At 41.6% G+C, this 14,667-nt stretch overlaps 1 protein-coding gene across 5 annotated transcripts in view; it reads left to right on the forward strand.

Annotated features, from left to right (window-relative positions):
• The first annotated feature begins 3,080 nt into the window (after window positions 1-3,080).
• LOC135413853 (ethanolaminephosphotransferase 1-like) overlaps window positions 3,081-14,667 on the forward strand; it is a 58,279-nt gene continuing 46,692 nt past the window's right edge. For 3 of the 5 annotated variants that reach the window (XM_064654000.1, XM_064654003.1, XM_064654014.1), the window contains exon 1: window positions 3,081-3,203. In XM_064654000.1, the coding sequence (XP_064510070.1) occupies window positions 3,147-3,203 (57 nt within the window). In that variant the 5' untranslated portion in view covers window positions 3,081-3,146. Of the gene's footprint in view, window positions 3,204-4,701; window positions 4,734-14,667 lie in introns of those variants that run through there. The other 2 variants (XM_064653997.1, XM_064654006.1) reach the window with 2 other exon arrangements.

The following is a 14,667-nucleotide window of genomic DNA, read 5'->3' on the forward strand; positions in this document are numbered from 1 at the left end:
TCCCACAGTGCTCCCACTTTACCTCCCAGTACATTAGTCCTTTCTTCTACTATTTTGGCAGCTGTCCATTTTGAGTTTGCTCTCCCCATGATTTCTGTCTGCTTTTTTTTTACTTCTTGATGTAGGCATGAATGTCCTATTAGATGCCTCCTAGATAAAGGGTATTGCATAGCAGGCAGCTTTAAGATGGGGAATAAACAAGACGCAATAAATTATTAAAAGCCAAAGTTGCCGTAGTAGGCAGGCTTTCCTATGCAAGAAACTCCATCATTATTAATTTATTAATATAACTTGTAACAGAGAGACAAACTGAAACCCAAGGATTTATTCTAAGTCATCCTGAGCCCTTATCTCTTTGACTATCATTTTGATGGATACAGAATACAATTCGCCTCAATGTTTGGTTTCTTTCTTAAAAAAAATGCCATTAATATCTGTGGAACAACTATTCTTTTAAACTTTTTCTTGCATATACCAGTAGTACAATATGCACACTCTTTCAAAATAATAAATCATTGTTTTCCTCTCAGTATGACATGTACTTAGTAAGCAGCACTGAAGACCTGAGAATTCCCTGGCTGATTTCACTGTATTCAAATCTGGTCTTGAGTTATTTCCCCCTGAGCTGCTGAAAGCCATGTTTTGGTCATTTACTTAGTAAAGTCTGACCTGTTACAAATGTCCCGGCCACAGTTGTTAAAAAAACTTAAACTTTTTCTATAGTGAAAGTTAGCTGTGCTCATCTTATCCACTCTTAAGCTCATTAAATGGAAGTTTGTTCAGGTAATGATACTAATGTACCAGTTACAGGTCCTTCTTACTCAGGCTACAACTCACTAGTTTTCCAGAAAAGATACAAGGGAATATACTACAGCACTAAGACTGCTTTCACTACTCTTCCCACAATCCTGCGTGTAGGACAGACAGCTTGGATCACAGCTCAAGCAATTGTCCAGAAAAGAACCCTAAATCATTTCAGATCGAAAAATACATAACATACATCTCAGATCAAAAAATATAATCATAGAATATACATATAAATAATATACATATACAATATACATAAACATATACATGAGTACGCATGGAGACAGTGAGAACATAAGGTGTAGCAGTAAACCACGTGGCTGTGGGCTTTGCTCGCACCCAGGCTTGGCTGCCCTGCGTGCTTGATCTTAAGGGCCAACGATTCATATGAACTGTGATGCTTAAATCAAGGAAGTTTCTTAAGTCAACAAATAGCACGTCAGTGTAATTTCCACACTATTCTCAAGCCTCACGTTTCATGTGTCATAGCTTGTTCTGTGATGTTCCATACTCAGTCACCAGTCTGTTTCTTTCTCTTCAGTATAGCTAATGTAATGCTGACTCCTTTGATGTTCTCATTAGCAGATTCAGAACATGCTGAGATACGAGTTCATAAAATTGCATTTTTACATGTAAGCAGTCTTTTACATTCTCTATTTCGTGGAGGTTTTTTAGTGTTTTTTTTTTTTTTTTCAAAGTGTTTCATTTATCCCCAAAATAGTTTTGAGAGAATAGGAAATAAAACTTGTATTCTATATTTGCTGTATCTGTGTCTCCTGTATCTCTATATTTTTGACATAAATATAGAGGCCTGCAAAAAGAAAAAATACTTTCCAACCTTCTACCTTTCAGAAAAACAAGTGCCTTTTCTCCTGCTGTCCATCAAACTCCTAATAGTTGTTCAGAAAAATTTCTGCTTTCGTGTTTGAGGCTTATAAGGGTTAGAGTTAAGAAATGAAAGCGGTAACTACAAAATGGTTTGGCCACTTTTACTAACTTACTTGCATAAAAAAATCGCACTGAGTACAGTAGAGGTTGCGAGTCTTTTCTTATGTACCTTTGTAGATTAACTCAATAGCATGAAATTTAAAACCATGATAACAAGAATGAAGAGGATGCAAAAGCAAAATCCAGGGTATGAACGCTAATTAAAATTTGAGTCAGTTCGCAAAAAATATAAGCTCCAAAAACTTCAGATTTCCTAACTGGAATCAAGCTTTAACTCAGTAACTTGAAGCTGACTGTTAAAGTCCTGGGTTACATTCAAGAGCAGAAGTTTAGCTGCTGCTGCTGGAAGCAGAACGTAGGTGTAAGCACATCTCAGGTGATTAATGGTAATTAATAATACAGAACAAGAACCATTGTATACAGTTTGCACTTAACGATTATATCATATATAATTCCTATCCAACCTGCACAGTTTGTAAAATAACACTGACTATCACAATTCTTTAGATGCCTGGAAGACCCTGTGTGGTGCAAGTAATGGATTTTAATTGATTTCCTTTCTGGATAGATTCCAATTGGTCAATAAGATCTTAGACCCTGATGTGTATGATTTCAACTCTTCCTCCAGCAGTGTCCAGCAAAGGTAACACAAAGTGTAATGCCATATGCTTAAATTCATTTGCAGCTGAAACATCCCTCCTGATGTTTTCCAGTCTTTTTTTGCCTACACAGTGCTTCACTTCCCTGGAAATCAAAAGGTGTAGAGAGCGCTGCTGAATGATGTGATGTGACAGGCTCCAATGCAGGTGCAATAAAGAGATACAAGAGGCAAATTATTGTTGGAGAGGAAAGAAATGCCAACAAAAATCTTAATCCTCAGTGTTACCTGTTTCTGAAACACGCTACTTAAACAGCATTCTTTTGCGTAGCGTCTTCACAGGCACATCTTCGCGCACGTTATTAATATGGCATCTTTAACAGACCTGTAATCAGAAAAATAGTTTGGAGGTGATACTGCAACGTCACTTGTCTTGCGGCTCGCCGTGCCCACGGGAGGCTGCTGCGGGCTGTCCCCGTTACCGAGTCCCGTGCGGAAATTACAAGTGTGTAACACACGCTATTGGCACCGAGGCCGGGGAAGCGCCCTGGGGCCGCGGGAAAACGCCTGCTCCCGTGGGAGCCGCCCGGGCAGAGCTCGCCACCGGCGGGCACCCCGGGGACGCCGGTGTCCCCGCTGATGCCCGGAGCGCCGGGCAGGTCCAGCCCGCGGGGCGCGGCCGAGGAGCCGCCCTCCGCCCGCCCCTGGCCCCGGCCCCGCCGCCTCCCTCATCCCTCCTCCCATCCCTCCCTCCCTCCCTCTCTCCCGGCGGGGCGCGGAGCACGGCGGAGCGATGTGGCAGTGGCGGTATGTCAGCGGCCGGCAGCTGGACGGCTTCCGACAGTACAAGGTGAGGAGCAGCCCCGGGGGTCGGGAAGGGCGGACGGTGGTCTCGATGTGGCGGCTCCGGGCTCCGGAGCGCTCTGCTCTGCCGCGGCCGAACGCGCAGTCCAGCCCTGCTCTGCCCACGGCCCCGGCCGGCCGGGCCGTCCCTCCGCCGCCGGGGCGTCCGCAGGGATGTCCCGCATCTCCACCTGTGCCCGCTCGCACCTGGCCGGGGTCCGGCTCTGATAGAGTGCGTTACCTGGGTAGAAACTGGGTGTTCGCGAAGCGGCAGGTCTCGGTGGAGACAGAGTGAACTGGGCTTTGAGTGAGTATCAACGTCTTTAAAAGCCCTGCCCGTTTTAAAGCAGCGTGGTTTAGGAGGCATCTGGTGTTTCTGTAAGAAAGAGTGCATTGATGATGCTTGTCTGGGTCTGTGCAAAGCCTTCAGACACAGGAATGCTCTGGCACTGAGAAATAAATAAGGAAGCCAGGAAAAAAACACCTTACTTTCAATAATTTGAACTAAACCCTGTGTTTGCAAATAACAGGCATGCAGAATTCAAATGAATGGATGAATCATTAGATATTTAGGTTTACCAGTGTTATGTCGCAGACTTAGGATATACCTGGGCTTTGTTCCCAGCACATTGCAGGTGCAGTACAGGGGATCATCCAGATTTGCTCTAGCTGAGGTGCAGGTGTCTGAGATGGGCTATGCCACCCTGTTTTGCACACACTCATACACCCTATGAAAAGCATGTAGGGCACTCCAGCCTCCACCTTTTATTTGATGTTCTGTTTCCCGAGGCAGCCCCTACCCCACACTCCCCATGATTCTTGTCTTCTTGCTTTTACCATGTGCCCTCCCGGGCTGGCATAGGCCCAGGACACTCAGCTCCTCCCAAGCCCTTCCCTGGGCCAGCAGCTCTGCCTGCTCACCTCAGGGTGAATGATGATGGAGGAACTGTGGCTTCGAGAGCTTTCTCCAGGTTGCTTACTAGGAACTTGTTTTGCACAGCAACTCGTTAAAATGTATCAGCCTGTTCATGTCTCTCTAGTGTGTGTGGGATAAAACATGCTGCAAGCTGTGTCTGGCCACTGGGTGTAAGTTGCACAGGCCTGTGCTCGAACAGTGGAGCCGCAGTCTTGACTGAGATCACCACAGGAAAACAAAAAGCTATTTTTAGTATAAACAGACGTTGTTATTTAAGTAACCTTCCTAAAATATTTGAGTTCATAGTACAAATACAAGGAACACTTGTGTTACGTTCTTCCTTATCACTTGAATGAAAGTGGCTTCAAACAAGTGCAGATGGGAAAGAATCAAAATAGCATTTTGTTAAAAAAAACCTTATAATCATTGTGCCATACTTATGATTTGCAGGGCAAATTATTAACAAAAGACAGAATCACATATAAAACCATTTTATTTTCGTATATTGGTTTCTTGAGAGCATTGTAAAGGCCAGAAAATATATTTGGTAATTTTCTTAACTGTAGGACTCAGCCAACACTCTTAGAAGTATCTGTTCAATTGTGTTCTGGAAAAACTGTGGTAAGTACAGGTTTTAGAAAGATAGAAATTTATTTAGAAATTTATTTAGAAATCAGATAGTCAATTTTCTATTACCTGAGGTGGCTCAGGATTGGAACATCCTGGAAATAATTAAATCCAAATGTCACAGCTTACACCCAGAGAAATACAGCTGCATGAGATGAGCTAGTGGGGTATCTGCACCATTATCCTGGTGCTCCAGTTTGCAGGAGGACCTGGCAGGTGATAGCAGGTCTGCCCATTCCTAAATGCTGCTCACAGTAGATTAAAGTTCTCAAAAAATGCAAAACGGGTGCAGCAAGGAGACACTAATCACTGCCACAATCTCTTCCCCCTCGCCCTCCCATGCCTAGGGCTGTTACCACAACCACAACTTTGTTCTCATCACTTCCCAGGCCTGAGACATGTTCTTCAACCCCCGTTGCCCTCTGGCTGCCATCTCCTCCCCTCAAACCTACAGCCTTACTGCATCCTGCTCCTCTAGCTTCCCATCTCCTGTGAGGAGATTGCTGCTGCCTTTCCTGCCTACTCAACAGGCGCTAAACTCTTGATTACTGTGCCCAGCACACTCAGGTTACCTCTTCTTACAACCACCTGGCTATTTCTGTTGTGTGTTTCCTGGGGAACCTGGCTCTGAGTATTGTAGAAGGATACATGGGCTGGCCTTGTGGAGAAATAGGTAATCTCTCAAAGGATTTGTTAGCGTATGTTTGATATTGAGCTAAAACAATGTATTGCTTTTGGACATGAAGCATACCTGGGAAACTTTAGGTAGCAGTATCCGTGTCTCTGTTCTGCATCCCACTGCAGCATTATATTTGCAGTAGTATAAGTGGCTTAATATCCTCGGTACTTTGCACAGCTTATCCACTGACCTGATCTGGGAGCTGAGCATAACGCAGCTTAAAAAACTAATTTGTGTAACCAACTCCTTTCGTAAAGGCAAATTTGGCTTGAAAAAAATGCTGCTTGATTTTCAAAATTTTCACACAGCTGAATTAATTTCTCTGCCATGAATACCACAATTGTATGTCTCAGGCACTATCTGTCTCCTGTTCGCAGCTGGAGGAGGGCCTTGGCAACAAAACCAGCACAGTTCTTTGCAAAGGGAATGGCAGACCTCTAATGAATGCAAAGACTTCAGCACCCTTTAGCATGTCAGGTCCATGTAAATTATGCTTTTGAAGCAAGTTTTCCCCAATTACCAAGCTTTGGTTTACATCACAGGGTGACCTCAGAGCGCAAAAATGCATTCCCTTTGAATGAACCTAAACCAGCTGTACTAAGAAAAAATGTACAAGTACACCAAATACATTCAGTCCATACTATTATACTGGAACCAGCTTACTGTAAAATTTTCTGAAATCATTATAGCATGGACATTGGATCCTCAGGGCTAGCTATTTCACTTTACAAATCTATTCCTGTTTATTCTGCATGTTAATGGGGATTTAGAGATTCAGTTTTCTTTTTACTGCTTAAAAGCACACTGAGAACAGGTGGAGATGTGATGATGAGACAGTTCAGATGCAACCCTCACTGTTGCTGCTGTGATAATTCTGCCATCTTCTTTCCTGTGGGGCAGGTGGACAGGTCCTGATTTCAGGATAGTTGCGTGCTTGGTGATTTGCTGCAACTGTAGAGCAGAAGATGCTGATACTTGGATTTTGTGCTATTCCCTGGGATCTAGAGCAACACAGTCTAAAGGCTGCAACTAACTCCTATTGTAGAGCTTAGGTCATATAATTTCTACTTTTATATTTTATCAACATTCTGCAGTTCTAGAGGAGCACCCGTGGAATTACTCAGCTGCCTTTTTTCTCCCTGTTTGGGTTTCTGTTGGAAACAAGCAGTTCTGAGAAAGCCAGGTGATGAGTACAGATAAAAGCAGAATTTGGACCAGAATGCAGTAATGTCAGTGGTGAGCTGTTGTTGCCGTTGCATCTTCTCATCACTTCAGTTTTAGGATTTCCCTTGCAAATATGCCTTGAGTCAGCTTTTCTGCAGCACCTGTGCACGAAGGTTTCCCAAGCCAGAAAACTTTGATGTTTTATTGTGTTTCAGGAGAAAAGAGATCTAAGGACAGACAATAGAGGCTTGACTCAAAAAGTAGGCCTTAGAAAAGATTATTTAAAAAATCAGATATGACATTAAAAATTAAGGTCTGTGGTTTCACATTTTCATCTGAATTTGTCAACACTGTTTTTATCCTCTAAGCCATTTTTAGAGGGTAATTTGCTGAGCGGATGAGGGTTGGGGTGAGAGGTAAGTAAGATGAAATCAGTGTAAAATGGAAACATAAAGAGTAATCTTAAGTTCTCTGTCAAAGTAGGAGGTTCTGTCAAATGGAATCCTACCTACAGAGCTGTCTCTCTGTCCCAGTTCTGTTGCCGTTCAATACTTTCATTAAATAACCAAAGGGAGGAAATTGTAAAATTTTCACATGACACTAAAGCATTTTGAAGAATAGGGTTATGATTTAAAATGTTACTGGAAAGGGGATACAATGGCCAGAAATCAGTATGAAGAAATCCAGTAAACACCTAGGGGAAAGAAAAATCAACATTTTGAACATAAAATAGGAGACAGTGGACTGCAGTAAAGATTCCTGGAGATCAGGAATATACTCTTGTAGCTGATGTACTGATCAGGTATCAGGTGGAATAATATGTCCTGCTTGCTTTGGCCCACAATTTACAGTCCACAGAATGACATTATGAATACTAAGAGGCTTAGAAAAGATGAACTGTGAGAAACAGTCTGAGTACAATGGGAGTAAGAGCCTAGCAGACAGTTAGTCTTCATGAGTGCCTCTTTAAAGAAAGACAATATGTGAGTTTTGGCTGCACAAAGAGAAATTTAAGGTGTCTGCTATGTCAGTCTTGTGTTGATAAGGCTTGCTGGAACAGGTACTAAAGGGGATTGGGCAATCATTTATCAGTCTTAAGAAACGGTTCGATTTCTCTGAGGGAAGATCAACAGTCTAGTGTTGAGTGCTGATAAACAGTTGCTGGCGCCTTTTTTAGCAAAGTTTTGAATTATGTATTCTCTTTTAGTGTGCCAGCATGGTCGTTTATCACACGCAATTGGCTCATTACTTCATGGTAACTTGATCTGCTTCCTTAATATATACTGAATGTGATCCTGCATTAGGTAAATGTGCTGGACTAGAAGACCTCTCAAATTACATCCCAGCCCTCATTTTGGTAGATTAGAGAAACCAGATCAGATGTATGATGATCATGTTTCAAGGCTTGATTGTTTCTCTTATACTGACTTACACCAAAGGAGCAAAGTGTGTTGAGTATAATCTAGTGAGTTCCTGTCTGGAAGTTCAGGATTCATCCAGATACAAGGCTGGATTTCTGTGAAGCCTTTATGCTTTTCCAAGGCTACCTGTGTAACTATGAGATTTAGAAACATAATGGGTTCTGCTCGCCTTTGTTGAACAGGAATTTTGTTTTCGACTCCAGTGGCACAACAAGTTCACATGATATTGAAAATTTAGGATAGAAGACTCTTGTTTGCATGTTTATCTGAAACATTTTAGGACACAGTTAATGGTGTTCATGATTGCATTTGTCATGTCTATGTTGAGTACATTCATTACATGACTATTACATAGTGTTTTTGCAGATAGTATTTTTAGGGTTTTTTCCCTAATTTTTAATTCCAAATATTATTTGAAGGCAGTTACCAGTTTTATTTGCTATAGTTAGATTTTTCAAACCAATGCAGTTTAATAAAGTCCTTGAATACTTGAGATAGTAAAAACTAGGGTTTTCCAGGTTCTGTGAAACAGTGAGTCAACAGCCCACTGCTCTACATATAAAATCTTGTAGTCTCTCTTCTTCATGTTACTTTGATGGATTGGAAGGCTGGGGTTGAAATTAAATATTGTTAAATCATATGTGAAATAAATCAAATAATTCATTACTTTTATATTTTTTGTCACTTGTACTGGTGTGTCAGAGTTGTGGGCCAACTGAATACCTGAAAGACCATGTCTGTGCACACACTACCTCTTAGTCTTATCCTGTTGTAATGGTAGCTGACATAATGTAGCAGTTCAAGAGCTCTGTAATCATTATCTTCCTTCTACACATCGTGTGCTAATGAGCCAACAACATAATGAAATCACATCACAGAGATGCTGCATTAGATATTACTTGCCGAAGGACTTTTTTCCCAATGATGGTGTTACTGTACATGGTTTTGAGTGCAATATTAAGCCCATGACTTTACAAAGGTTCATTAGATCACTTTTAGGACAAATATGCTCAATATGCTCATACAACTCAAAGAGTTGTATGCCTTGTTGAATATCATGAAAGTGCAACTACCAACCACATAATTTCATTTTCTTGCTTTATCAAGAGATGTTAGTGTTCTGCAATGCTTATTGGATTTTTATGTGTAGGATATGCATGTATACACATTTATATATTTACATGTATTTTTGTTTATTCATCTGTGTTTTAATAGAAGGCTTATTGCAAAGATGTATCTGTGATTTGGATGTGGATTATTTGTTATAAATCTAGGCGAACCCTTCTTGTAAGGGTTGTTTTATAGGGGGAAGAATCTTTCTGTGAAGTATCTCCTCTCTTGTGCATCAGGATACTGGATAACAACTGTTTTTTGTATGTGGTATAGAACCTCTGTTTAGCATCCCTCATGAAAACTACAACCCACTTTTAATCTGCCTGACCTTCTGGGCGTGGAGCGGTTTCTTTGGTTTCCCCAGGGATTTAGGTACACATTCTGGCAGATCTCCAGCTGCATGGGAATGTGTTGTACTGTTTGATCTTTAAAGGGCTGCTGGCACATACATGTTTGCACATGCATAGAATCGTGATGTTGTTTCCTTTTACCAACTGTAGAAGACCAGTCTATGAAAAAAAAACCCAAAAAACATAAAAATCAACTTCCTTGCTATGTTTGAGCTTCTTTGGATGGCAGTAGTTTACAATCATTTTGTGCAGTTCCTTAAGAGTATGCAGGTTTTGGTTTTAGTAGGATTTATGCTTTTGCCAATCTGGGCCAGCCTCTACCTTTGTCCCTTTAGAGCAGCACATGTGCAACTGCCTCATGTTATCTATCACTTGCTCAATATTTAATCATGTTTCTGTGCTCTGTGTAGTTATTTTGGCTTTGTTGTTAAGTGTTTGAATGTGTCCCACTAAGCAAAACCTTTTCCTGAAAACAAATTAGGCAGCATCCTTAATATAACTACTGTTGATTGAAAAATGGTTGCCGACTTCCAGTTCCACTGACTCTCCACCTCTCCCTGGTCTGGGTGCTTACGGTCCTATCAGTAAAGAATCCGATCTTTATTTAGTCTCACATGGTGAACAAGAACCTCACTGTTGGGACCAGCACATTATGACTTCTTGCCTCAAAATGTGCTCCTCTTGCAACTGTGTTGAGTCTCTGATGTCTCTCATAGATCTCAGATTTCAAGAATAGCTAGTCAGCAAATCTGTCATCATCTGCCCTTTACTCCTGGTGAATGGGACTGTGGTAGTCAAGAAGCTGAAGATGAGCCCTCAGTGTGCCCTGGCAGCAGAGAAGGTCAACAGCATCCTGGGTTTTATTAACAGTAGCATGGCCCATTAGTAAAGGGGGAAGTAATTACCCGCCTTTACTAGGCTAAATCTAGAATACTGTGTCCAGTTTTGGGTTCCCAATTCAAGAAAAACTGGAGGAAGTTCAGTGGAGGGCACCAGAGTAGTTGGGGCTGGAGCATTTGTCCTGTGAGGAGAGGCTGTGGAGTTGGGGCCTATTTTACCTGGAGAGGAGATGCCTCCAGGCAGCAGCCCCCTGGTACCTATGGGGTGGTCCTTGGGAGGATGATGTCAAGCTCCTTGTAATTGTGCACAGTGGGAAGATCACAGGCAGCAGGCACGAGCTGAATCAAGGTATCTTCATGGGGCCTATAAGGAGAAAGTTTTCCTCAAGAATACAGTGAAGCTGTGGCACAGGTTGCCCAGCAGTCACCAACCTTGGAGCTTTCCAAGGCCTAACTGGATAAAGCACCAAGCACTTGGTTTTGAGCTCCTGGCTGAACCTACTTTGAAAAGGGGGAGACCTTATGAGGTGCCTTCTGACCCGAATGATTCTATGATCCAAATCCATGACTCTGTGATCTTAAGGGAAGGACACTGCTCTGCAAGCAAGGGGATGTGCCCCACTAGCAGGTATGACTCCCCAAGAGCATCCTGTCCTGACCCACAGCAATATGTGTGCCATGACCTCATGGACACGGGTTCATACGTACTTCCATTAGGCAAACAGCTATGGCCTATGGGTCAGTGACTGTGTCAGGGTTCCTGAAAATGAGGAGGTCTGAATCATAAGTGTACCTTTGCAACAAAGCATCCCCAGGACAGCTTTTATGTAATACATTTTATTTTGTATTTTATGTAATATGTATGTTAAGTAATACAGTTTATATAATAACAGCTTTGTGATGACTTAGTAATACCAATCAGAATTGTTGAATTGCCCAAACCATGACACTGGGTTTCGAGTATTTGCTAGGAATAGTACCAGATGGCAGGAAAATATAACCATATTTCCTAGCTGTAGGTATGCATAGGCTAATGGAATTGAAGGGAGCAAAGTCAGGGGGGAGAGAACTGCTCAGGAGGCCACCTTGAGCAGCCTCTTCCTTCATGGTGCAGCTACATCCAGCCCTAGTACCCACAGCACAACCATCAGGTAACAGAGTCCACAACCTCAGAGTCCAAAGAGACAAGTGTTTGCATCTGAGTATGCAATTACATGCCCTCCACCACCTACTCTTTGCCAGGAAAAATTACAAATCCTGTTCTTTAGTTTCTACTTGTGTGTTATATGCTTCAACCCTAGATGTCTTAGGGATTTATAACTCCTGGACTTAGATATTGGTGACTTAATAAAACAAACAAACATACATATGGATAAGAGGAAAGGCAGGGTGGTCCAAACTAAGCAGTAGGAGATACAAAATCCAAGCCATTATTTATGAATAATTAACTAAATGATGCTATAATGTAAAGCAATGTTATTATTAGAAATAACAGAATTGTGTTTTGGAATATATCAGCGCTTTTAAACTGCTGAACATTTTGAATTCATTTGGCATCCATAGTGTTGTGTAGCTCTTTTGTTTATACTGTGATTCTCTTCTTTCCCTTTATGAGGCTTTTTTTAAAACTCAAAACTGTGTCTCATAATATCTACAAACCTGTAAAAACATATGTAAACTAGAATTAAACTCCATGTGTTTAATGTATTCTAGGAATCTGAAAGATGGATGGAAAATTGTTACCAGATGTGCCAGTATTTCAGTATTTTCTTTAATTTTTTTATGATTTCAGAAGTGTAAGATACCACAGAATTCACGTTCATGTTGCATAAGAAGTTGCCCAGAAGAGTGATTTCCCACCAAGCTCTCTTTAAGTAGTGACTGGTTCATTCCCTGGGTTGGGAGGGTCATTTTGCAGCTTTCAAAACCACAAAAAAACTTATCTTGTGCAAAAGAGAATCCATTGTTGTGCCTCCTATTCCCTTGTCTGTCATTTAGAAAACACAGGTGGTGTGAAATTGTGTAATTGGAGAGGAGATGGTGATAAAGGAAGCCACAGGAAGGTGTTGGTAGCTGTCGATGCCATGATGGCTGGGGGCAGTGGGAACCCCAAGGCAGCAGGGCAAGGCGGGCCTGGCAGCCTGTCCTGTCCCATAATCAGAGCCAAAAGCTCCCAGGGCTGGGACCCAGTCGCTGCCTTCAGCACCAGAAGCCTCTGCCCATGGGCACTAAAGGAAGGGACCATCTGTGCTGTGCTGGCCCTGGGAGGGATAGCTGAGCCAGTAGACAGTAAAACCTCAGCACTTGCTGAAATACTTTTTAATTTTATTTCAAATATATGCTGTGGAAGTCAATTTTTCAAACCTTTTCCATCAGCAAATTTTCCATCAGTGATGTAGGTCTCTGCTTATAGGCCAGATGATGACAAGCTCACCACTTATGTGTGTTGGAGAAGTGATCATTAGATGTCCGGGTGGCATTGTTGAAATACACCATCATGCACATATCTTGGAAAACACTCTGAAGAGGAGTTATTTTCAATATATCACTTGTTTAAAGACCACAATTCTACCTCTTTTCCTTTTGATGTATTGATTCTCTGCTTGATATAAGAGGAGATTCCCCAGGCCTGCAGGACCACTGAGTTGTTAGAATGTCAGCACATGGGTACAGCTGTGGCTCTTCCATACATGTGCCTGCCCCAGCTGAGTTTGCTTGCAGGAAAAGGACAGGTTTTCCAATATTTATGTTCTTCATTCAAGTCCTTATGTTGTCATTAGATGGTTGTCAGGTTTTCTGTGTGGGAACATGGAACGGGACAGCTAGTGTATTCTTCCATAATAGGCATCTAACTTCACATGAAATACTCAAGCAATCACAGAACCATATATTTCCATATACTGCAACCTAAACCATTATTACTGCCTGATATATAGCTGTTTTAAACATTAATTTGTCTGGGAAAGAAGCTTTTCAGCCTCTACATTTTTAAAGGCTTTTGTAGAAGTCAACACAAATATAAAATTGAGTTACTATGAGCAGACTTTGTATGAATAAATCAATATTGCTTATACTGAAATTATGTATATAGACACCACTAACACTATTGGGGCTCTATTCTTTGCTCTATTCTCCAGCTATAGGGTGAATTACAGCCCACATGTGCCTCAGTCTCCCAGCATTTAATAAATCAGATAATAAATCATGTGATTCACGAAGTCAATGAAAAATTAAACTTCACTATTTTCTGTGCAGGAATGTGAAGTGTAGCGAATTTGTTGCTACTAATACAAAACTAAAACCTACAGAGCCATTTTGATGCCAACAGTTCAAATATAAACAATTCACAAGAGTTTGACTCTGTATCTCTGAATGTATATGACTGTGTGACACAACATGGTGCTATCTGGGAAAAGATAATTTAAGTACAGGAAAGGAATAGTCTGTTAGCATAAGAAGCAATTTAAGTTGAAGTAACTATCTCCTAGCAGTTATGCAACTACATTTCTTGGGGTTTGCTTTCTCTCCTGACTCTGAAGTTTGTGTAGACATGCTTTATATTTTTCTCTTACTTGTAGTAATTCCAAAATTTTATTCTTGGGATACCTCCACAATGCAAGGCTGGAGAGGACTAGGGAGTCCAATGAAGATCCAGCTGTCTGCTCTGATTAATGGTTAGCTCACTACCCATTCTTCTGCTTTGTTTTTTTCTCCAAAGTCTCCTCAAGACAATAACTAGGCTTTGTTTTGGGAATAGTCCATTCTGGAGGCAGTGCACACCATTTTTGGCTTTCACCGTCCTTCAGCACTCTTCCAGCATGGGCGTTTGGATTTGTGAACATGTGCAACACACGGTGCTCACTTCCATGCTCTGAACATGCCACATTGCTGGGTTTCAATGTAGTCTCCAGATTGCTTCAGGTACTTTGAACTAAAGTGTATTCAGTCCAAATAATGTGTTAGGTGTGCAGGGCCAGATGAGGAGGTCAAACACCCATCCAGCACATGCTGTGCGGTGTGGATGTGACCAGTTTGAAATAAGGGGAGGTATTTTTAAGCTCTGTGGATGTGAGTCAGAAGGTACTATTTATATTCAGCAGTGCAGACCTTGGTCACTGCGAGTGCTTTTGCCCTCAGATGTTTGGCTCTGCTCTACCACTTCAGAATGGTTGTCTTTCTTCTGTGTAGCCAAACCTTTGCTTTGGCTTATTTTTCTTTCTTTTGTTTTTCTCAATTATTTTTCTTTCCTTACTCTTACTCTTCTTAACTGTTTATTCCTTTTTTTCCCTCTTCCTCCTAATATTCTCATGTTTCCTCTCTACTCTGACAGAGCTGACCAGTACAAACTTGATGCTGTATTGG

This window comes from Pseudopipra pipra, chromosome 1 (assembly GCF_036250125.1).
Source record: "Pseudopipra pipra isolate bDixPip1 chromosome 1, bDixPip1.hap1, whole genome shotgun sequence".
NCBI lineage: Eukaryota > Metazoa > Chordata > Aves > Passeriformes > Pipridae > Pseudopipra > Pseudopipra pipra.